This window comes from Mesocricetus auratus, unplaced genomic scaffold (genome assembly GCF_017639785.1).
Source record: "Mesocricetus auratus isolate SY011 unplaced genomic scaffold, BCM_Maur_2.0 Super-Scaffold_100676, whole genome shotgun sequence".
Lineage (NCBI taxonomy): Eukaryota > Metazoa > Chordata > Mammalia > Rodentia > Cricetidae > Mesocricetus > Mesocricetus auratus.
Genome location: NW_024429266.1, coordinates 181,308,178 through 181,332,637, shown reverse-complemented (window position 1 = coordinate 181,332,637; position 24,460 = coordinate 181,308,178). Strand labels below are relative to the sequence as shown.

General features: G+C 45.7%; 1 protein-coding gene and 1 long non-coding RNA gene across 2 annotated transcripts; one reads left to right on the top strand and one right to left on the bottom strand.

The window, feature by feature from the left end:
* The first annotated feature begins 5,250 nt into the window (after nucleotides 1–5,250).
* LOC121136838 lies at nucleotides 5,251–8,706 on the top strand. Its single transcript, XR_005873996.1, has 2 exons — nucleotides 5,251–5,356; nucleotides 7,127–8,706. It is a non-coding gene; the product is annotated as an uncharacterized LOC121136838 (long non-coding RNA).
* On the bottom strand, nucleotides 6,407–24,020 carry Usp18 (ubiquitin specific peptidase 18). Its single transcript, XM_005066042.4, has 11 exons — nucleotides 23,868–24,020; nucleotides 17,463–17,716; nucleotides 16,525–16,621; nucleotides 15,153–15,298; nucleotides 14,128–14,207; nucleotides 13,748–13,894; nucleotides 13,096–13,191; nucleotides 12,511–12,678; nucleotides 8,466–8,597; nucleotides 8,021–8,070; nucleotides 6,407–6,859 (listed from the first exon to the last, which is right to left on the bottom strand). The coding sequence occupies exons 2-11, from the start codon at nucleotides 17,608–17,610 to the stop codon at nucleotides 6,814–6,816; spliced, it is 1,110 nt and encodes a 369-aa protein (XP_005066099.1). The 5' UTR covers nucleotides 17,611–17,716; nucleotides 23,868–24,020; the 3' UTR covers nucleotides 6,407–6,813.
* Between the last annotated feature and the right edge of the window lie 440 nt (nucleotides 24,021–24,460).

Genomic DNA, 24,460 nt, shown 5'->3' with positions numbered 1-24,460 from the left:
AACATTGATGCGAAAGAAAAGTGAGTGTTTGGATCTGTACTTGGCTTCAGATTATCCAGAAAGTCTGATCCTTGGAGAAAGTTCCTCCCTGGCCTGTGTACCCCAGGCTTTGCTTTCCTGTTTTTGTTTTGTTTTCTGTTTGTTTGTTGGATTTTTTGCAGGGGCAGTACATGCACATGTGAATAGACTTTGAGCAACTTGGGATTCACCTGAACCATCATTAGTAGCTACCACTTCGTGTCTGGCTTTGTCTCTGACAGGTCTCTTGCTGAACTATTTGATCTACCACATCATCGGTGTGACAGGCTCTCTCAATTCGAAAGCTCTCATGAACAAACCTGTAGTTCTGTTGATCTACTTGGGGTGTTTGCGATGTGACAGGAGAGGATTTGGGGCTCGTGGATCATTAGGTTCTGTAGAACTATAGAGATAAAGAAGCAAGGATTTTGGGATTTGTGCCATGATTTCTGTAACCATGAAAAATGCTACCTCAGTGCCCCCTAGAGGGAATTGTACTCTTGAATGTTTAACAAACCCTGGAGTGTTTTTGTGTAAGAGCTCATAGTGTCTGCGTGAAGAGCTTCCCTTTGGAAGAGAAGACAGCTGAAAGGCAAGAGAGAATTTGAAACTAGGAGGAGAACTGGACTTCAGGCTGGCCAGTCTAAAGTGGTAACTAATGGAAATATTAGTTAAGAGACTCCTTGCTAGTGGAATGCTTGAGTCTGATGCTTCTTAGTGCTAATTCAAGAAACTGAGATGGAGAGGGGAAATCTTATTACAGAAATTACAAAAGCTGGATAAAATTCAAATAACAAACAAATGCTTTAAGTTGATTTTAAAAAGCCTCTAAATTTACATTAAGATCTGTTTTTTGGATCATTGCCTATCATTTCATTCTTTTAATATATGAGTGATAAATACCCAGCTTTAATTCAGGGTGTGATATATACCCTTAACACATCAAACATCTTTGCATTAAATTTCCTTTTTCAATGAAAATTGCAGGACATATCATCTCTACAAATAATAACATTTTAGAGATTTACTTTCATTATTTTTAATTATGTACAGGTGTATGTGTCTGCTTGTGGGACATGCACATGAGTACAGTGCCCACAGAGGCCAGAGGCCGTCTCTCCAGATTGCTCTGTGTGTGGTAATTTTCTGTTAGGCCTACCAAAAGGAGATAAACTACTAAGTTATATATAAGGGCTAATTACAGGCCGGAGAGCCATCTCAGGGTTAAGAGCACTCACTGTTCTTGTAGAAGACTCTGGTCAGTTCCCAGCACCCACATGGCAGGACACAACTGTAGCTCAGTTCTGGGGGATTTGATGTCCCCTTCTGACTCCTGAGGGCACTGCACACATGTGGTTCACAGGTATAAATGAAGGTAAAAACACTAATACAAAGAAAATAAACTAAAGGCTGATTGAATTATTAAAATATACTTTTATTAAATGTTTGGAAAAAAATCTCCAAACTGATGTTGTCTTTGTTGTTTTGGTTTGGTTTTCGTAGACCAAGATATCCTTCAACTTATTACAATCCTCCTGCCTCCTGAGCACTGGATACTATGCCTAACCTCTAAACTGAATTTTTGCTAGGCAAGCTTATGAAAAGATATTTTTACATGCTTTCTGGGCCTTCTATTTGAAAGATACATAGCTTACCAATGTTAAAAGTGAGCTAATTTTGCCATTGGGATAACTGCTCAGAAATACATTCTTGTAAATAATGCTATAGAATTAGATGATTTAATCCTGAGAAATCAAAGTTCCCTGTTGTGGGTTCTTAGTCTAGTAGATTGTAAAATTTGCAACTGGACTAGGAAAGAAACCCAAGAGCCATTTTGTTGGAGTTTGAGAGACAGGGTAGATAGGGCAAATGTCTTAGCAGGCCCGTGTTTGTAAGAGTGTGATGTTGGAGGCCAGCTGCTGCTCAGACCACAGTACCCACAGCAGCCCTGACAGGCAATCTACTGACACACAATCTGTGAGTCTCCTGCTGACACACATCCAGGTACCAGAATCCCCACCTGAGGAAGTGGGGCTTGCATCCGAGGATATTGGTGGCCACACATTCTGCTCCCCACCCCTTCCCTGCCTCCTGCCTGGGAATCAGAGTTTTGAGTAGTTTGGGTAAAACCTCCACATCCTCAAAATGATGGCCCACAAGTCCCACCTACAGGGTTCAATTGCTTTTCTAGCCCAGAGTCCCCAAATGTTCACATTCCTCCAAAAACCAGCACAGTCAGGTTCTTTGCAGCAGCAGCCCGCTCGCTCTTTGGCACCAACTTCCATATTACTTATTTTCTGTTGCTGTGACAAAAATCAGCTTGGGGGTGAATGGGCTTATTCCATCTTACAGCTGTTAGAAACAAAGAATAACCTCAGTGTTCACGCAAAGTGAAAGTATACAACAAAATTAGCTCAAAAGTGCAGCTATTTTGGGGATTAAAAAAAAAAAAAGGTGTGCCAAAACCCAAACTGGGCTGGCAAGGGGACCGGCCAAGATGACGTCTATCTTTTATGCCTAACATAGGTAGTGTCTATGTCTCGTTCTATTTGTAGGAGTTCAACCTCACAATCTGATGTGATTGGCTTAATCAGTGAAAGTAGGGCAGACATTCAGGAAATGTGAGTCCTTACGAGCTTTGCCCAGAGACCAGAAAAGGACACCAGACCTCTTGGAGCGGGAGTTACATGTGGTTGTAAGCCACCCAGCACAGGTGCTGGGAACTGAATTCCAGCCCTCTGCAACAACAGTACATGTTCTAAAACTCTGAGCCATCTCTCCAAGCCCAGTAAGTTCTGGTTTTGCACAAAATGAGAGTAATGGGGCCCTAAAGGTTTGCACTAGGTTCCAGAGAAAGTTCTGTGAGGCCAGGAAATACATAGCAAGGTGACTCTGGGTAGGACATGCAAGACCCTTGAAGGTGAAGTATGAGCTGTTATGGAGACTTCAGAATGGTAGATATGGTAGTCTGAATGTGATTGACCCCTATAAGCTCATAGGAATATTCCTTTACACTGAGCAAATATGTGTGTGTGTGTGTGTGTGTGTGTGTGTGTGTGTGTGTGTGTGTGTGTGATTGGTTAATAAAGAAGCTGACTGTCCAGTATCTGGACAGGATAAAGGTAGGTGGAAGAGCCAAACTGAGAATGCTGGGAAGAAGAAGGGCAGAGTCAGGAGTCATGAGCAGATATAGAGAGAAGCAAGATGAGAATGCCATATTGAGAAAAGGTACCAAGTCACGTGGCAAAAGCATAAATAATAAATATGGGTTAATATAAGAGTTACTTAGTAAAGCCAGGCAGTGGTGCGTGTGACTTTAATCCCAGCACTTGGGAGGCAGAGGCAGGCAGATCTCTGTGAGTTCAAGACCAGCCTGGTCTATAAGAGCGAGTGCCAGGACAGCCTCCAAAGCCACAGAGAAACCCTGCCTCAAAAAACAAACAAGCAAAGATTTAGTTAGTAACCAGCCTGAGCTATTGGTTGGAGGAAGTGTGTCAATGTAGGGGTGGGCTTTGAGGTCTCCTATGTTCAAGCTATGCCCAGTGTCTCAGACAACTTCCTGTTGCCTGGGGTATCAAGATGTAGACTCTCAGCTTCTTCTCCAGCACCATGTCTGCCTGCATGCCGCCATGTCCCACCATGAAGATAATGGACTAAACTTCTAGAATTGTAAAACCCCCATATTAAATGTTTTCTTTTATAAAAGTTGCTGTGGTCATGGTGTCTCTTCATAGCAATTGAAACCCTAAGACAATGGAGATACCACAAACATGGAACATTTGCCAAGGAAACCAGCAGACAATAAATGGAACAACTTATTAGAGGGGCCTTGTGGGCTTCAATTATTGGGCTGTAGGAGCCGAGTTACCCAAATCCATTGGGGTTCACATCACAACACTATATGACTCAGATACTAGGCATGGTGTTTTTCCTAACAGGTTTCAGTCTTATTTTGACCCAATCTTTTCTTGCTATGTCCCATTCTTCCCTTTTGGGATGTTTACTGTAAACCATTGTATATCAGAAATTTTTTTAGTTTTACAAGGACTATAGAATTGACTCCTGCAAGCACTTGTTGACTTTTACAAGCCTTCAGGTCAGTGATTCTCTACCTCCCTAATGCTACGACCCTTTTAACACAGTTCCTTGTGTTGTGACCCCAACCAGAGGATTATTTTTGCTGTTACTTCATAACTGTAATTTTGCTACTGTTATGAATCATAATGTAAATACTGATATGTGACCCCTGGGGGGGGCTTAACCCGCAGGTTGATAACCACTACCCTAGCCACACCTGTGGGATTATCTACATTAGGTTTGCACCTGGACGTGCCCAGGAAGGATTTTCCTTATTAGGTTAATTGAAGTGGAAAGCCTCTCCCTTTGTGTGGGGATGGCACATTCCTGTAGCAGGAGATGAGGAGGTCCCAGGGGAACGTCTTGCTTTTTGCCTGCCCGCCTTAGCCTCTTGCCCGGAAGCGCACCTGCTCTTTGGCTGCTGCCACGGCAGCTACCTCTTTGCTGACACCAGAACTCAGCTTCTTCAGCTGCCAACATGACCTAATGGCAAGCAGCTCTTGAGGAATCCTCCAGCGGCCCCTGAGGACTGCTTAGGCGTCCAGCCTTGTGTCTAAGCACTAGCCACCGGTCCTCAGCCTCTCAGTGTAAAGATGGCCCTTGTTTCTACCCACGCCATATTGTGTAAGCAAACCTAATGACTCCCTTTTGATGCAGACTTATCCTATCAGTTTGGTTCCCTAATGCAACTGTGAAACACTGAGTGTGTACGAATTGTATCACCCGTAAAAGCAGTGTGCTGATCACTTCCCCGGTTGCTATTGGATCCTCTGGGTTCCACTCACCACCCACACTATTTTTAATCCAAAATGGCCCTAGTGACTTCAAAGTCCTTCTGCTCCATCATTTCTGTCTCTAAGCCTTCTCACCTGAAGATCAGTTCTGTCATAACTAAGCATTTCTTCCCTTTCTAACCCCTCCAGTAGTTCACTAGCCATCTGATTAAATCCCAACCTCGCAGCCTGGTTTGAGGCCTTCCAGTTCACTCCCGGTCTCCACCCCTCAGCACGTTCTTCCCCAGCATGAGAACCTTGAATATAGTCTATTTTCAGCCACACAACTGCGTTCGCTTTCTCTACATAGTTACCCTCCCCTCTAAGCTCCTCCCACTCAAAGGCTTACTTCCGGCCCCACCACAGAAGGGTTTCCTTTTCTCTTCCTGAAGCGCAAGCTCTCAGCGTCTCCGTACTTCGATTGTGCCTCATTAAGCCACAAACTCCCCAGCTGCTGGCACTGTTTTGGGACGTGGTTGAGAAATCAGGTAGGGCTTCGCTGGAGGAAGTGGATGGAAGCCTGGCTTTGAGGGGTGAGCGGTTCCCAATCCTTTCTTTCCTCTTCCCTCACTCCCTCTCTTTCTGGCTCTCAGATGCTCTCTCCTTCCTGTCCACCGTGGGATGAGGAGCCTACCCCACTACCCTTACAATGCCATGGTGTGTACAGGGCTAAGTCACCATGTGTCCTCTAAAACTGCCAATCCTTTAGGTTGTTCTTGAAGATATTTTGGTCATGACTATGCAACAGTAATAATAACAACCTCATAGAGACTGGATGACCACAATATATTTCCAAGTAAATGTGTAATAAACTAAGAGGGCTGGGGGGACTGGAGAGATGGTTCAGCAGTTAGGAACACTGGATATTCTTACAGAACACCTGGGTTTGAATCCCAACACCAACATCAAGGCTCACAACCATCTCTAATTCCAGTTCCAGAGGATCTGATGCCCTCTTGTGGTTTCCGCAGGTACTTCATGGATGTAATGCAGACAAAACACCCATACATATAAAAGAAAAAAAAAAACCGTCAGGCCAAGGGTCAGCGAGATTGCTCAGAGAGTAAAATGGCTTTGTATACAAATCTTACCACCTGAGTCCAATCCCTGAATCCCAAAGTGTGATTAGAGAACTAAATCCCATATGCATGCCATGGTGCACACACAGACACACAGACACACTAACAACAACAACAATAATAATAATAATATTTTTCAGTTAGGGTGACATTTAGTCAGTGCATACCAGTGTAGTCACACTAGCTGTTACACTGCACTACTATACTTCCTTCCACTGTCCCTTGTCACTCCAGGTCCTCCTGTTACCACTGATTCCTCCCTGATAATGCCTGTATTCCCAGTTTCCCAACTGTGGTCATGTCTTATACTGACAGCCACATCAGGATCATGATCTACCCAAATCCACTTTTGAAATTATCCATTCCTACTGATCTAGACCTATGAGGGATCGTTGCTAAGTATTTTAACAATTATAGTCATGCATTTTCTGTTGCTGTAACAAAATACCTGAGGCTGAATCATTTCTGATAACATTTATTTAACTCAAAAATTTAGTAGTTGGAGGATCCAATCAGTATAGCACTGGCATCATGTTGTGGACCCCTGGTTACATCACAGATGGTAGAAAAACAGAAAAAGAACTATTAGTGCGCAGAAGAGAGAGCTCCCATGGACCAATTACCTCCTACTGGATGCTGTCTCTTTAAGGACTACCATCTAAACATTGCCACGCTAAGGACCACGCCTCCTACATGTGTGATTTTAGGAAATAAGCCACATCCAAGCCATAGCAATATTAACTTTTGCTTATAAATAAAGTGTAATTACTTCTTTTAAATTACGATTCTCATTGACTATACAGCAAACATAGATATGGGAAAGGAAAATAAAAGTTCATCATTCCCAGAAGGTATGGGTATATCCATCAGGATCCAATCTTCATGTAAACCAAGAGATAAGCAGTTTCCCGCCTAGAAAGCAAAGAACACGTGTCAGCACAGGAAAATGAAACACCCACAGTGAAACCATGACATGACACACATCTGTAAACTTCCTGACTCTTCATCTAACCCATGACCCTCTAAGCCATTCCCTGAAAGATGGGGGATATTGTGACCAGAGTGAGTACCTATTAGTTGTTATCTAAATTACATGGTGGGACCACAAAAGAAATCTGTCTTGGCAAATAGATTCTGTCATAGTGCCAATTTAACCAGTTGTCCATGTATTGTCCATAGCCTCTTCAGGGCTACAAGGGCAGAGCCCCGTAGCTGCAACAGGATCTGTGTTGCACAGAGCTGAGAACGTCCTCCCTCCCTCTCTACAGACAGTCTGCCAGCTCCTGCCCTAAGTCAGAAGGGCATCAGCAACAATCAGAAACAAAGATGTGGCATCTGATAGAGAAAGCTGGCAAGCAGGCAAGCGGGCTGAAGGAGGATTTCAAACACGATTGCATCGACTTCTTTATTTCTCAAGTGGTCAAGCCTGCCTCTGAGCTGAAAGCCATCTCAGATCGCCCTTTGTGTATGCCATTGTCCCCAGACCAGAAAGGAGGCTGGGAAAGCGATACAAAGACTCTTTGATCTATCTTCATCCAGCTTTATTTTCCTCTCCAGCGTCCCCTCTGTAATGATTGGTTTTAAAAGGTATTTGTTGATTCTTACTAAATGCAAGCTACTGCTAGACATAAAAAGATGAGAAGCGTGATCTCTTCCCCTCGAAGAGAATATGTGACATGTGAAGGAGAGTTATATAAGCAAGCAATTAAGAGACGCTCTTTGTCATAGAGAGGTATGCTCAAGTTACAATGATAGCATGCGAGAAGCACCCACTCGTCTGCCTGGGTCGATCTGTAAAGGCTTTGCACTGTGGGGAAGGCCGTGAGGAACGAAACATGAGGGGGACTCTGCAATGGGGTAGAAAATGGCAGACACAGCATTTGGACTCCACTGGGAATCTGTAGGCATTACTTAAACCTTAGTATCGAGAAAAAACAGGTATAGTCACAGATGAAGCTGACAGTCTCAGAGGAGTCACAAGAGCATAAGGAACAGCTGAGGCCATGAGAGTTTCCCACAGCTGAGAATTCAGAGTGAGGTCATCAGGCTTCACCAAGCCGACCCTTCTCTTACCAGCGATATCTGTGATTTCCATAGGTACACTGGACATCCTCCCAGGTCACCTAGAAGTGAAGACGGCAACACCCTAATCAGTATTCAGTGTTCTCAGAATGTGTGGTTCTATGGTTTGCCCTCCTAGACAAGTCCATTCCTCTCTTTAAACTGGGTCATGCCCATCCAAGAGTTACGACTCTGGCTTTAGGGAACTTTACCACAGAGTCTGAAGCATCATGGCACTGAGCCTAGATCACCAGAACCCAGGGCACTGAGCTGAGTGAGCACATAGGTTAATAAACCGGGAGCAGTTTCCAGGAGGAGGAACAGGATTTTGCCCCTCCTAAAAGGCACCCCCATTCAGAATACAGTCTCCATGGCAAGAACCCAGATAGCCCTATGCTCTGGATTTATTAGAGGTAGTTAATCTAGGGCAAGTAACAATTTGGATGATGTTTCTCACCCAACAAACATGGGAGTCGTTGAAGCAGAACCATTTTCCATCCACAGGATTCCGGATGTAGGCACAGTAATGACCAAAGTCAGCCATACCCACATGGGCAATCACAGCAAAGAGTTCATAATGTACTCCAGGCTGGAGGGAGACAAATGGAGAAACGGTTCAATCACCATCCCTCCATTCTGTCACCATGGACTCTACCTCCTTGGAACCACAAGCCTAAAATAAACTCTTTCCTCTGTAAGTTTCCCTGGTTGTAGTGTTTATCACAAAGTAGCCAATTCAACAGACATCTGGAGAGCACGTTGTCACTATTGAAGACCAAGTAGAAATCTAATACCATTAGAACTGACAGGAAACCATGCCATTCCCTCAAATCCTTAGGAAAGCAAAATAAGAGATAATTCTCTGTGAAAAATGGAAGAACGGTGAGAGAGATTGTGGCTGCCTGTGGACCAGATCACCACTTTAGTGGGACACTTTCTTAAAGTTCCACCGTGTGCTCTCTGCTCAACAGGCGTGGAGCCTGGAGCCTAGGTTCCAGTACTCTGCAGCCAGGGTCCCTCGATGCTCCATGCAGTCTGAGCCACCATAGGAACCAAGAAGAGAATGTGAGCCCAGAGCCCACCTCTTCCCCAAGTCACTAGTACCTCACACACTTGAAGTGCAGCCAAGTTAAGGTACTTGCCACACAAACCCAGTGAGTTTAACCCCCAGAACTCACATAAAAGTGGATGAAGAGAAGAACCAATTCTACAAAGCCATCTGTGTGTGTGAGAGAGAGAGAGAGAGAGAGAGAGAGAGAGAGAGAGAGAGAGAGTACATGGACACAAATACACAGAAAAGATAATATTTTCAAGATAAAGATTAATTAAAATGTATGTTTCCTTAGGTCTTTTTTAAAGATGACGCTAGGGTTTTATCACATTTAACTATTTGTTTCTGTGTGTACATGATGTGTCCCGCCAGTGGAGGTGGACTTCAGAGGATAGCTTTGAAGATGTGTTCTCCCTTTCTGCCACATAGGTAAGTGGCAGGTCATCAGGCTTGGCAGCACACGCCTTACCTGCTGAGCCACCTCTCCAGCCTTCATTCAGTTTTCCAAGACAGGGTCTTGCTATGTGGCATAGGCTGTCCTCAAACTCATCACACACACACACACACACACACACACACACACACACACACACACACACACACTGCCAATTTCCAAGGACTAGAATTATATGTGCACGCCCCTCCCCAACGAAGCTAAAATTAGAAAATTTTGAATGAACAAACAAAATGGCAACCTCCCTGGAGAACTTCTTTTTTAATAAAAGAATACTTCATATAGTTTCTCCACATAGTCAGTGTCTTGACAAGTAGTATCAAAGCAGGAAAGAGGGAAGGTAGACAAATGGAGGACAGAAAGCACCTTTTACTTTCTGTACTAACTTTTTTGCTGGAATTTGTTGAAATGAAAGGCAATGCCTGGATATAATGATCAAGTTACAAAAAAGAGGGCTGGGGACTACTGTAAAGCAGCCAACTGTGGACTATGAGAGTTCGACTTCCCCTGACTAAACTTCAAGAAGAACAGCAGGATGGGAAAGAAACTTAACTGAAAAGAGAAAGGGGGTGGGAAAGAGGGAAAGACAAAGAACAGAGAGGAAGAAAGTGGGGAGAGAAGAAAGGAGGGATGAAGGGAGGACGATTATCCAGATGTCAATGTAGACTTTGGATATAAACTCAAGCAAACCGCGCGTCTTAGTCAGTGTTCTGTTGCTGGGAAGAGACACCATGACCATGGTAACTCTTATAAAAGAAATATTTCATTGGGGCTGGCTTACAGTTTCAGAGATGTAGTCCATTATCATCATGGCAGGAAGCATAGTAGGAAGCAGGCAGACATGGTGCTGAAGAAGTAGCTGAGAGTTCTACATCTGGATCCACAGGCAGCAGAAAGAGAGAAACTCTAGGACTGACTTGGGTTTTTGTAACCCCAAAACCTACCCCTAATGACATAATTCCTCCAACAAGGCCACACCTACTCCAATAAGGCCACACCTCCTAATCCCTCTCAAGTAGTGCCACTCCCTGATTACTAAACAGGCAAATATATCAGCCTATGGGGCCATTATTCAAACTACCACACCACAGAAATTATAGAACAGAGATATCAAAACATTGGCTGGATATTTGGAAATAGTAAGAAATTATAATATAGGGTTGATTACACTAAGAAAGTATATGCTTACTCTTTAGAGAAACATTTAAAAAGTGCTTATAAACAAAATAGTAGAAACTCTGGGGTCTGCTTCAAAATAATCTAAAAGGTTTGCTTTCTGTTTCTATGATAAACACCATGACCAAAAGCAACTTTGGGAGGAAAGTTTATTTCATATTACATCACAGTCCATCATCAAGGGAAGTCAGGGCAGGTACTCAAACAGGAACCTGGAGGCAGGTACCGAAGCAGAAAGCATGGAGGAGTGCTGCTTACTGGCTTGCTCCCCATGGCTTGTTCAGTTTCTTATACAACCCAGGATGACCTGACAAGGGGTGGCACTGCCCACAGTAGGCTGCCCCTCCCCACATCAATCATCCTTCAAGGAAATGCCCCCATAGGCTTGCTCCAGGCCAAATGGATGGAGGCAATTCCTCACCTGAGGTTTCCCTCTTCCCGGGTGACTAGATTATGTCAAGTTGATAAAAAAAAAAAAACAACCAGAACAGTTGAGTAAAAGAAGGTGGGCATGGAGGTAAATCATGACTGACCATAAATTTGTGTAACTAAATAGTCAACTGCTGAATGGATGGATGGATGGGAGTTTGTTATGTATTTCCCCACTCTCTTGTGTTTGTCTGATATTTTCCACAATGAAATCTTCTTTAAACAGTAAATTCAAATGCACTGCACAGCTGGACTGAGCAAGAAAACGAGAAAGAGAGCAAAAGTGAACACTGTGAAACACAGACACCTAATAGGTAAAGATGGGCCTTGTATTTTAATATCATGGCCCTGGAGCACAAATTGGCAAAAAGACCAATGTAACAGAACAAGCATTCCAACAATGGAGCCATTTATGTGAGACCTAAAACCTGCAAACGTAACATTTCCTACTTCAAACCTACAAGGAAAAGACAGCCATTTTTTTTTCTCAGAATCTCCCAAGAAGTTACTGACTTGGAACAACTGAATTAAATTTTCCTCTAATTAAATCTGATTCCATCACTGGCTACTTTGATATGATCCTTAAAGCAGGCTCTGGTTTTTTAATATGAAAGTTTAGTTGGCTCTAAGAACCTGAAATTTTGTGTTTACTTATGTGCCTGCGAGTATTCCACATTTCAAATGGGAAGTACCGAATTACAGGTCTCTTTTCTCAATTCCCTGAGGCGTTTCCACAAAACCCAATATTTAGAAAAAGGAAGCTTTCTGAATCTTTAAAAGTAAAGTCAAAGGCTGGCCGTGACGGTGGGGTGATGACCCACCACTGCTTCTCAGAACTACAAAGGCTTCATCATGAAAGCATTGCCTAAGAAAGGAAGTCTGTCATGGGCTGGCTCGACAGCTCAGCAGGCAAAGGTGATTGCCTCCAAAACTGAGGACCTGAGTTCAATCCTCAGGACCCAGGTAGTAGAGGGAGGCAACTGACTCCCACGAGCTGTCCTGAATCCATTCATGTCATACTCAGACACTAACAAATAAATAAGTGTGACTTTTAAATAAAAAAAGACGAAAAACAGAAAAAAGAAGTCCTGAATATATATGTGCTTTTGTGAGTCATACTAAACTGCAATTTGTTCTTCACTGTTATATATACCAAGTGTGGTTGACAGGGAGCCTGGGTCCCTGGGTGAGAGCTGGACCTAGGAAGTGTTTGGCCCACATGGTGCTGGTCCATGTCACCTCACAGTCTGCTGTCATAGACTTGGTATTTGATTAATCTATTTGATTAGAGCACTTATGAGTGAGTGGTGCCCAGAAGTTAACGGGAATGGACAGCCACCTCAGAAGAACAGAGCCTGCTGAGATGAAGGAAGGACGGATGGCAAGCCTCACCTGTTCCTTGGTATCACCAAGTTCTTTCTCAGTTGCCAGAACCTGACTGAAATCCAAGCACTGAGGGAAATACACTGCGTGGCAGATCTTCTCTGTCCGTGAGTTCCTGGTGGAGAATCTCATGAGGTGGATGGTCAGAGTTTGGGGCAGATGAGTCAGTTTCAAAACCTGAGAAAGCAAAACCGGCCTGGTGATGAAGTCTTTGGGCACTGAGACGGGCAGGTTCAGAGCAGTGGCAAGACTGGTGGTGTGTTCTTTCCCACAGGGCACCGTCACGACTCACCACGCATCTCCACAGAAGGCCTCAGCTCCAGCACAGGAACTTTGGCGTCTACTCTAGGACTCCAACCAAACCCTTGAACCTTCTCCTCTTTGTCCCTAAAAGGTTCTTCCTGTCCCCCTCAGCAACACGTTCTGAGATGCCAAGTTTGAAGTTATGCAAATGAGAAGCCCTGGGATCCCAGGCACTGGCTCCACCCAGATCCCCAATGTCAGCCATTACAAGATGCTAAGGGGTTCGCAAAGACCAGTCAGGAACCCCATGGGCGACTCCATCCCAGTGAAGAGTTTGAACTTAAAGAGTACCTGCTTCCTAGGCGTCTTTTTCCCACAGTGGTCACAGAAGCACTTGTCTGGGCTCCCTAGCTCTTGCGGCTGGAAGAAACAGCGCAGGGCATCCTCCTGCCCCACCCAGGAGAAAAGCATAAGCAAAGGGCAGCATTTGTGTTCCCCATCTCAGAAACAACCCTCTTCCCATGCTGGTGGAGGCCCGCCCGAGCTTCCCTACTCTTTAGTCCCCACCCCCTAAGTGGGCACATGTGACAAACGGGGCACAATTTCAGAAAGTACCCACTGGTAAGAGGAACAAGACTGGAGGGGCTTGCGGGGGGGGGGGGATGTGAGGGATGAGGAGGAGAGAAAGAAGGAGAGACTGGCCCAGGGTACACAAGTGGAACACATCACTTTTTAAAATTTACATTTTTGTTTTTGTTTATCATGGGGGGGCACATGCCAAGACACATATGTGGAATGCAGGAACCGGTTTTCTGGTTCTCTTCTCCCACTGTGTAGGACGCAGGGATCAAACTCAGGTCCTGACGCTTGGCAACCAGCGCCTTCACATGCTAAGCCATCTTGCCAGCCCACAAATTACTGTTAAAAACCCAAGGGTAGGGGTAGAGGCAAAGGAAAACTGGCCACCTCGGGTGTACAAAGTCCCTGACGAGAAGTCTCTCACCAGCGTTTTCAGGGGCTTTGAGTCCACATCAAAAAGAGGAAGAGAGAGGGTGAGCAGCCTACTGCTTCTGCTGCTCTCTGCAGCACAGCCCAAACAGATCAGGGACTCCTTCGTCCAGATCGTGAACAGAGCCTGCAGCCGCTCTGCCTGCGCGTAGAGAAAGCAAGAAGGTAAGACCACCAAGAAGTCACGTTAGGTCGGGATGAGTGATTTTTAGACAGAAGCTCTAGATACGACTGACACAAAACTTTGCTTCCCTGCACATAAAGGGAACCACACCAGGGAGCCACGCCACGCGGGGACTCATTCCTCGCTAATAGTGCACACAGTAGTGGCGCCGGTCCCCCGCATCTCTGACTTCTCCAGATCCCAGCTCTCACCAAGTCCACGTCAGTGATCTGGTCCTTAGTCAGGTTCCAAATTGTAAGGTAGAGATGAGCAGCGTCATGCTGGACATACACTGGTCAGGGGAAGCACAATATGTAAGGAGACATCTCCTGCCCTTGCAGAAGCACCGTGTCCCCAGCCACAGGAACACAGGAACATTCACTCCTCTATCCTTTCCTAGCCTTCCCTTCACTCAAGTAAGCTTGGCATTGTTTTTTTAAGAGTTTCTCTTAGAACTAAGGTCACAGTCCCACCGTTTTCTCTCACTATCCACCTCTAGAAGCCAGCTACTTTCTCCCACTTTTCCACTGAACGGTTCCTGTGCCTGGACTCCTCCGCCCCCTGGTGGTCATTTTTATTCACTTCCCTAAAAGCTGAGCCCAATCCAACCAGGATTCCCCAGAGGTGCCAGAATACAAGGAGGAAAGAGAAAAGATAGATGTTAGATGTCAGATCATCCACGTTAGATGGTCCTGGCGGAGACAATCACCCACAGACACACCTACACACCTGTCTAATCTGGGCAGCCCCTCAATTGAGACTGTGTTAACTTGACAGTTAAAAGCTAATCAGGACAGAGGACAACAGGGTGAATAACCGTGTGTGTGTGTGTGTGTGTGTGTGTGTGTGTGTGTGTGTGTGTGTGTGTGTGTTGGCAAAGATACACTAGGCTATAGGCAACACAAAGAAATGAGTGTTTAAAGAGAAAGATACGCTAATTAACCTGATCTGGTCATTACACATTGCACAAATGTACCAAACCAACACACTACACCCTGAAAATAGGCAGATGTCATGCTTTTTTTTAAATCACAAGGCAGTACGCTGATAATAGTCACTAAGCATTCATACATGAAACTTTGCCTTGCAGAAGTAAAGAGATGTGTCTTTCCAATCAGCACCAATGCCTCTGATAAAAGGGGTCTAGAGTCTCCCTGCTCTTTCCCGGCCCATCAGCCCTCTCCCTTGCCCTCTCCCTCAGGCCCCCTCCCCACCCGACAGAGCTGAGGGCTCTCACAGGACACGTTGTACTTCTGGAGGCAGCAAGCCAGCTCCATGGGCAGCACTGCTTTCTGCCGGCTGTCCTGCATCTTCTCCAGCAACAGAAGCAACTGAAAGGGGACACTCCTCCTCTGCTCTTCTGGCCCCCGTGGCACTGTTATCCTGTCAAATAAGAACAGCCAAGCAGCTCATACCCACAGTCCTGAGGGCCGGGGCATAATGAAATCACCCCCCATGTCTGTGCCATTCTCTGGATTAGGTTAGAGTTATGGGAGTGACTATATTTATGCATGTACTCAGTGCTTTAGGGACTGGGGTATACAGGATTCCTTATTAAGAGGGAGATCTACACAGGCCCACCCCAACCATGCTCAGCCATCACATTAAGGAAGGACAGTGGCACCACATTCTGGGCCCACACTAGGGTGAGCAGGTCAGTGTCCAGCCTGAGGTCCTTTGTACTCCAAAGGCAAACACTGAGTTAGGTCTGGGGACTAAAGGGCAATATGGCAGGTGACAGTGTTTGACACTGGTTCATTTAGCTATAGGCAATTCTCTCTTGCTTTGTGGATGAGCAAAAGGAGAGACCACTGGGCCAAATAGAATCACTGATTAAGCATCTGCATCTGGTCACTGACTTTCTCTAATATTGGTCTGCTCCCAACTCCAGACCAGTAACTGTCACCCTTGGTTGTATTTCAAACATATCTGAGGAGTCTTTAAAAGAAAAAAAAAGCACACTAGTGGGAGCTGGAGAGGTGGCTCAGCAGTTAGGAGCACTGGCTGCTCTTCCACAGGACGCAGGTTCAATTCCCAGCATCTACACGGTGGCTCACAACTATTTGTTAACTCCAGTTCCATAGGATCCAACCCCCTCCTCTTGCCTCCACACAGATGCGTGTGGTACATAGAGACAGGTGCAGGCAAAATGCCCACATATGTAAAACAATAAAATAAAAATGATAAACAATTTTAAAAGCACTAATGGCCCACACCACCTGAGACTAAATGGAGTCGGGGTGAGCATATGTGTATGTTTAAACTTTGAAAGTGATGCTAGGAGCTGGAGAGATGGCTCAGAGGTTAAGAGCACTGACTGTTCTTCCAGAGGTCCTGAGTTCAATTCCCAGCAACCACATGGTGGCTCACAACCATCTGTAATGAGATCTGGTGCCCTCTTCTGGTATGTGCAGGCATACATGGAGGCAGGATGTTGTATTCATAATAAATAAATAAATCTTAAAAAAAAAAGAAAGTGATGCTAACCGGCAGTACAAAATGTGCAAGAAAATGTCTTTTCTCGGGCATCTCATCAAAGTCACTATGAATAAATGAATATCCTAAGACATAAATGATATGCACATTCCCAGGCAGAACCATAGTTGTACCTCTTCAATATCTTTCTGAAGTCCTCATTCATCATCATCACTTGAATCAAGGAATTAAGGCAACAGGTTTGTCCGATGTTGTGTAAACCAACCAAGCCTGGAAGGTGAAGAGGGGAGAAAATACTGAAGGCGAGGCATAACACTGAACAAAATTCCAATGTCTTTCTTGGGTCTCCTAAGGACATGAAATCCTGAGAAACGCTCTCACGGACACAGAGACTTTACCAGGGACCCTACAAACAATCTGGGAAGGAGCTATCAAGCATTAGGCAGAAGAAGGCTATCAAGCATTAAATGACAGAAGAAGCAGTAATAACACACTAAAGAAGAGAGACATCACATGTTGACAATGAGCATCACGGTGGTTGTTGGTGGGGGAGGCAAAGAACCACTGAGAAGATGCCCGGGGAGCTACTCATTCCCTCACTCTGCTTCTACACAGCTGAGTTAGAATGCACATCGTTCTAACTCAACTCTGGAGGAATCAGTGTCCACCTGGTCCACACTGGCCTCAGTCCTCTCCACAGAAATGGAGGACACTGATGGTGGCTGTGGGGAGACCCACCAGCCCTAAACTTACCCCAAGAGGCAGAAAGCCAGACAATGCTCAAGAATGTGGGAAAACCAAAAAATAGTATTTCTAGACACTCCAACAACCAATCTCCCGTCCCCGTCCCCCCCCCCAACCACAGGCTCAGCTGACCCCAGAAGGGGTTGAAGAACAAGAGAGCATGCCACATCTCAGAGTCCTGGGCAAAGAAAGGGCTTCTGGGACAGGACAAGGCAAAAGAAAACCCCAGGGGCGACAGGTTTCAGCTGACAAGTCAGCAGACGAAAGTTACTTGCACGAAACTAATGTGGAGTGTGCTACTTCCAGAACAGAGCATGAACAGAGCGTTTCTACACAGTGGTTAAATGGGAGAGGAGGCTCTACTCACCATGAGGGCGGTCCCAGGCACTGCAGTGTTCTCTAGACAGCCCCCTCTTCCTCGTCATGCTCTTCTCTTCCTCCAGTTCTGAGGGGCACTGAGGCTCAGCCACGTCTGACTGGCAGGTTTTCCTCAGGAACCCAAACCCCTTGCCCATTAGTGACCAAGCCCAAACCCTGAATCTGGGACTGCCTGACTAAGGCTGGGGATTCCACGACTTCACTTGCTGGAAGAGTCCACACAAGCCAGGTACGAAGGAACCTCTGTGGGAACACAAAGCAACCAATGACAGTGAGATGGGGACATGCCCATGCCATCGGCTCCAACTGCAAGAGGAAGCCTGGCTTAGCTCTGAAACAGGAATTAATGACAAGCTGGACATCCCCAACCCTTCTTCTCACTTTCCATTCATCCTTCTCAGCATGGACTGTCATGTGCTAACGCTGGCCTTCTTCCTGGGTTCTTAGTAAACGGTCTAGAACAAAAACCAAGGGTCTCCTTGCCCCTGATTCTCAATCCTTAACAGATGGAAGAGGTGTCCATATCACTAGCTAGAGACTGCCCACAAGCAGACCCCTTGCTCTCCACATCCTTGACCCCGTGGGACATGCCTGCAGACATCTAAGGTCCTTCCTCTGGGAAGCTTGGCCTAGGTCCTCAGGAAGGCTCTGTGGCCGCCTACGCTTTAAGCACTTTGGGCACAAAGTTATTCAAATTCTGATGTGAGGACTATGTGTCTCTGTGTGTGAAATTGGTGGCTCACAGCTCAGGCCCCCCTTCAGCAGACAGCCCTTCAGCAGACCCATAGGACAACTGCATTCCCCTCACCCAAATCAAAGATTCATAAGCACAAGACTGTAGTACAGATGAGGAAACGTACTATGATCGGCCAGTCCTAATTCTTACTTCCTCCTGACATCACAGGCCTCAGCCACCTGTAAACCCTCCCCAAAATTCTTTGGGATCCCCGGAGGTCTCGCACATGATTCAGAACAAAAGTCACAACTGCTGTGCCAGGCCTCACCCGCCTCTCTCCAGCGAGCTTGGGCCACCGCAAGGCACTGGCAGCCACAGAGGCCATCTGGAATGAGCACACTGGCCTCGTCAACTAGGGGTGATGCGAAAGTGGAAACCCCCCAGCTATCCTCAGGGTGCCCTTTGATCCCCCAGTCCCTTCTGAAAGGCTTTAATGTCTGCCTGCAGCTTCCTTCTAACCCTCAGCGGGTCCACAGGCCTAAGCTGAAGTGCCTTGTCCTCTATGTCTCCTCTCTAGCCAAGGCAGACACACGACCCCAGAGTGTCTCTGTGTTTCTCTTTCCCCATGAGCAAGTAAGTGGAGAGGCCCGAGAGCCCTCTGGCTATGAAACACTGAGTCAGCTGGGTTTAGCTAGGGCCCTCTCAATCACAGTCTTTTCTAGACAGGCTGGTGTTGGGAGTCTTCCTCAACTGCCCTCCATCTTATTCATTGAGGCATGGTCTCTCAGGTGACCCAGGGCTGACCAAAACAGCCCAATCTAGCTATCAGTTTACTCGGTGGGTTTCCTGCCCCCCACCTCTGAAGCATTAAAATCGAAGGGAGGCCACCATGCCTACCTGGCATCTACACAGGTGCAGGAATCCCAAGCCCTGTCCTCACACTCACACAGCCAACATTTTATTTAATGAGTTATTTCCCCAGCCTAAAGCTAAGATGTTCCTTAATCGTGTCTCTCTTTTCCTGTCTGTGTGCATTTGCTCTCAGGAGTGAAGTTGCCCTTGGAGGCCAGAAGAGGGTGTCGGATCCCCTTGTGAGCTGTCCAAACAGTTTGGTTGGCAACAAAACTCGGATCCTCTGCAAGAGCAATTCAACTATTGAGCCATCTCTCCAGTACCAAAGGGTGACATTTTTAATGCATGTGGCTACATGTCTTGTACCTGTTTATAGTATGGCCAATGGGGAGAGCCAGTAAGAACTCGGTGGTGAAAGAAGTGGTCTAAGTCTAATTGTGAGTACAAGAGGATATTTCATGGAATAAGTCGGTCTATAACTGTGTTTATTAAAGACCAAAGGGCAAAAGGGTGTGAGTGCTAAGGTTGTTAAACCAGGTGTGTTGCTAAACACCAGTAATCCCAGCACTTGTGAGGCTCAGGACAGGTAATAACAAGTTTGGGACCAGCCTGGACCACAGAATGAGACCCTATTGAGAGAACAAGAATCTGAATATTGATGCAAGAGTTAACATGGGTAGTGTGCAAAAGTTTGGTGTCTGGAGAAAGGGGATGTGGGTAAGTGTGTGCAGAGCACTTTAAGAAGATTTGCATAAGGAAATTTGCATAAGGAAATTCAAACTCAAAATGGAAGGAAGTACAGTCTAGAAATTTACTAACTGGTAAGTTAACAGTCATGGAAACCCAAATTGAGACCATAATAAGGCATCCTTTTACACTTTCCATCTGGGAACAGTCAACAATTCTGGCAGAATCTGATCATTGCACACCACCAATGTGCTGGAGTGCAAAGCCATTCAGGATGCTTCCGGTATAAATGTGAAGTTGGGGAAGAGGGGTGTTTGGTTATTTTTGGCTTTGCCTTTGCTTTGTTTTTTAAAGATTTATTTATTTATTTTATGTTTAAGTGTTCTATTTGCATGTATGCCTGCAGGCCAGAAGAGGGCATCAGATCCCACTATAGATGGCTGAGAGACAGCATGTGAGTGCTGGGAATTGAACTCAGATTCTCTAGAAGACCAGCCAGTCTCTTAACCTCTGAGTCATTTGGTTGTTTTTTGAGACAAGATGCTTACTCATAGCCAAGACTAGCCTCAAACTCAATCCCCTTGCCTCAGTCTCCTGAGTTTCAAAATGACAGGCAGCAATGCCACCACACCCAGTAGAAATCTGTATAATCCCTGTGTGTCAATTAAAAATAAGATATATTTAAATTTTTATTGAGCCAAGCTTTGGGGGAGATACGGGTAATAGGATTTAAAAAAAAAAGAAAAAAACACTTGGAGACAGGATTTCTCTGTGCAGCCCTGGCTACCCTGGAACTCACTATGTAGACCAGGCTGGCCTCAAACTCAGAGATCCACTGCCTCTTCCTCCAGAGTACAGGGACTAAAGGTGTTTGCCACCACCTTTGGGCTGGATTTCTTCTTTTCAAATATTAGTTGTGTGTGGGGAGAGGTACATGCCACAGCACACGTGCATAACTCTGAAGACACCTCAGCTGAGTCAGTTCTGTCTGGGGATTGAACCCGGCCCCCACTTGTGCAGCAAACACCTCTACCTGCTGAGCCATCTTGTTGGACCTAAACATGATTTTTTTTTAAGATTAAAAGTTTCTTATTGTGTTATTTATTTATCTTATTGTGTATGTATGTGGGCATGGGTGTCACAGCACACAAAAGGAGGTCAAGGGACAATTTGTTGCAGTCACTCTTCTTCTTTCACTGTTTGTTTGTTAGGGTTTCTTTGTTTTTGTTTTTGCTGTTACTCAAAACAGCAAATCTCAGGACTGCAAGGATGGCTCAGTCTATAAAGTGCTTGCTTAGCAAGCATGAGGACCTGAGTTTGATCTCCCAGAACTCACATAAACAAGCAAGATGTATACATCTGTAGTTTCCAGAATAAGAGATCCTGTCTCAAAAGACAAGGTAGATGGCTCCTAAGGAACTACATTGAGAGTGACCTCTGCTCTTCATGCACACATCCACAATGACAGACAAACAGACACACACACACACACACACACACACACACCAAGAAAACTTCAGGAAACATTATATAATTTCATGCTATAGATTCAAACTTGATGTCAAAAATTTCTAAATAGAAAATGAAATCAAGTTTAGGCAATTGTTTTAATGGAATGCAAGGGTCTGAAGCTTGAGGAGGATCAGGTGTTGCTTGGAACGGTCAGCTTTGGCAGCAGAGCAAGGACATGAGGTCTATTTTACTACTAATCAGTTCATTCAGTGTAACCTGGAGTTAAGGCTAATGGACTGACAGAAGCAGACGCCTGGGCTTAGGCCTGGGCGAAGAAGCCTTCTCACTGCTCAAAGCACAAAGCTTGGGAGGCAGAGAGACAGCATTCACACGGAGGTCAAGTCTACAAAGCTTTGTTTGACTGATGGGGAGGTCTTTAAAAGTTCAAGTTGACCTTTAATCCTAGCACCCAGGAGGCAGAGGTAGGTGAGTATCTGTGAATTTGAGGCTAACCTGGTCTAGAGTGAGTTCTGGGACAGCCAGGACTGTTACACAGAGAAACACTGTCTCCAAAAAAGAAAAAAAGAAAGAAAGAAAAACCAGTCTGGTAGAGAGGCAGGTAGCGGAGCCCAGGGAAGGAAACGGAAACAAGGGGGCTGAGGAGGTGGGAAGTAGGCAGGGAGGCAGGGGTGACATACATCTGCCTCAGCAGAGGAAGCTGCATCCCCAAGCTCGACCCCTGATCCAGACTGCACTGGCTCCAAGCAGAAACCTGGCTCCACCCCTCCTGAAGCTTGTACCCTTCGAATGAGGGGGGATGACAGAAATAACCACCACGGGCAGCCCACTGACCTGGCCGCAGAAGGGCCCTGAGGGAGAGAGCTAGAGAACCAATGGCATGATATGGGAATTCTGGGTGGGGAGTCCCTCCTTGGCTGTTCACTCACAAGGGGTGGGGGGCAGCTAAAAATGTCTGGAAAGGAACAAAATTAGTATTGTCAGCAATATCAAAGTAGCTTCATCTTTGAAACTTTTGAGACAAGGTCTAGTAATGTAGTCCACTGACCTCAAACTTTTCCGCGTATATATATTAGATACAGTCTCACTATGTAGCCCAGGCCGGCCTCAAATTCTCGACAAAATCCTGCCCGGACCTCTCCAGAGCTGTGATTCCAGGTGTGAGCTGAGTCATCATAGCCAAACTCTTAGTCCTCTCGCCTCACTCAGCCTACTCAGGGCTAAGATCCACAGTGATTGCTAAAGGCCTGAACCGCTACTCTGGGCTTTGACCTCAGTCTTAATGATCTGCCCACATTTTATGAACAATGAGAATATGACGGACAAGATGAGACCTCTCCAGAGGAAACCCAAACGAACAGGGCATCTTGGGGTTCCTCTGGCCCGAGTGGGATGGTAAGAAGCGATGCTCCCCTTAGCATACCCTTGGACAGACGTGTCCTCAGCTGGGAAATGTCGATGCACCTCTCGGTGCCAGCAGGAGCTCTGGCCACAGTCCAATCACATGATACATCCATTGTAAACCTTATAAACCTAACATTGCACAAAAGTGCCAAGACCACAAAGCACAGTTTTCCAGAGTGAAAAAAAGAAAACAAACAAGCAAAAAGCCCCCCTTTTAAAAAGTCCTCTGCCAGTGTGGGGTGAGCCACGAGGGAGCAGTACACCTCACGCCAGGGCTTACTCTTCTGAACACAGGAGGTAATGGGTATCAACGCTCACAAAAGACACCTCTCGGGAGACACTCTGAAGTGTTCACCTTGCTTTCTGAACCGATTTCAAAAGCATTAACTACCTCGGTGTTCAGTGTGAAATTAAGTCATAATTTTGAAACACGATAAACTTGGGCTTCCAGGGGTCCTTTATATTTAAAGATAAATATTCCACTTTCTTCACAGAAGATGAAAAGCAGTCCAGGGAATAGGGTTAGAACACTGATTTATGAGACTGGACAAAAGTCAGTTTCTCAGTCCACTGATTCCACTTTTAGGAACTTTTCACAAGTGTGTTTGTGTATTTGCACGAGGGCATACAAAAAAAAACGTGATTTGTTGATGAAAATCACCTATACCAGTAAAAATAAGGCATAACCTAAATGTCCACGAGTTAGTTAAATAAATACGAACTTCTCATATGACATATTGGTTAAAATGCTAGCATGGAAACATGAAGAACAAGAAGCAAGTTACAGAATGATATTATTAAAGATAGGCATAGAAATGTTCCTGATAAGCCAGGCGGTGGTGGCGCACTCCTTTAATCCCAGCACTCGGGAGGCAGAGGCAGAGGTATCTATGAGTTCAGGACCAGCCTGGTCTACAAGAGCTAGTTCCAGGACAGCCTCCAAAGCCACAGAGAAAACAACAAAACAAAAAAAAAAAAAAAGAAAAGAAAAGAAAAATGTTTCTGATAAAGTGTACAGAAAAAGGATACTGAGTTAGTAATTAAGTGAAACATCTCTACACATCTGTCTGCGTTTAGATTTTTAACAATCCACTTTGGTAATTTTTTTCAAACTAAACACAAATCATGCCTAAAGTCCAAATAAATTTATCTGCTGGAAAGCAAACCAATTGCCCTAGTAGATGCATGCCAAAAATGCAGTCTGTCACTATTTGCAGAGCCCAAGTAAATTCTTAATCATCTGGAGATATATGAGCAAAGCTCTGGTAAATGAAGGAAAACTTCCTAAGATAGCCACAAACTTGCCTCAAGCACCTCGCGTCAAGCTTCCAACGCGAAGACCGAGGGCGAGATCGGCGACGAGCTCAGGACGTGGCACAGCAGAGCTGAGCAGCAGCAAGCAGCCTCCTAGCCTCGAGGCTCAGGAACGTCTACTGTTCCCGAGGTACAGCCACCCTCCTGCCCCGCCCTAGCCAAGCCCTCTGCACGACGGCCACGCCCCCCTCACCGCCAAGCTTTCGTTTTCCCCTCGATCCAAAGGAAAGCGAAACTCAGGCAGCGGGCGGGCGGGCGTGCGCGAGGAGCGCGTGTGTTCGCGCTCCGGGAACCCGCGGTCTCCTAGCACTGGCACCTCAGCATCCTGTCGGGTCTGGCCCAGTAACTCCCGGATACTCGGTCTTTTTTATGTACAATTTTAAAACTGGAAATGCCCACAGTTGCGGTGACGTCTGCTCTAGGAGCCGGCAGCAGAGGACTCCCTCTCTGAGGCTAGTCCCAAGGGTTCCGACCCAGTTAGCGCTAACACTTACTGCGCCTCTGTTATTTGCCAGGCTCACCGTTAAACTCTGAAAACAATTTTATCTACACAATGGTCTTTTGCGCCTCCATGTTTAATCCCA

Bases quoted from the DNA above. Each gene is read 5' to 3' on its own strand.
- Usp18 (XM_005066042.4), bottom strand. From the start codon at position 17,610: ATGGGCAAGGGGTTTGGGTTCCTGAGGAAAACCTGCCAGTCAGACGTG. The intron at 15,299-16,524 runs GTACAACTATGG...CTTATTTGACAG, and splicing joins TTCAGAAAGATATTGAAGAG to GATAACAGTGCCACGGGGGC. The intron at 8,598-12,510 runs GTGAGGCTTGCC...GTCTCCCTCCAG, and splicing joins TTGGTGATACCAAGGAACAG to CCTGGAGTACATTATGAACT.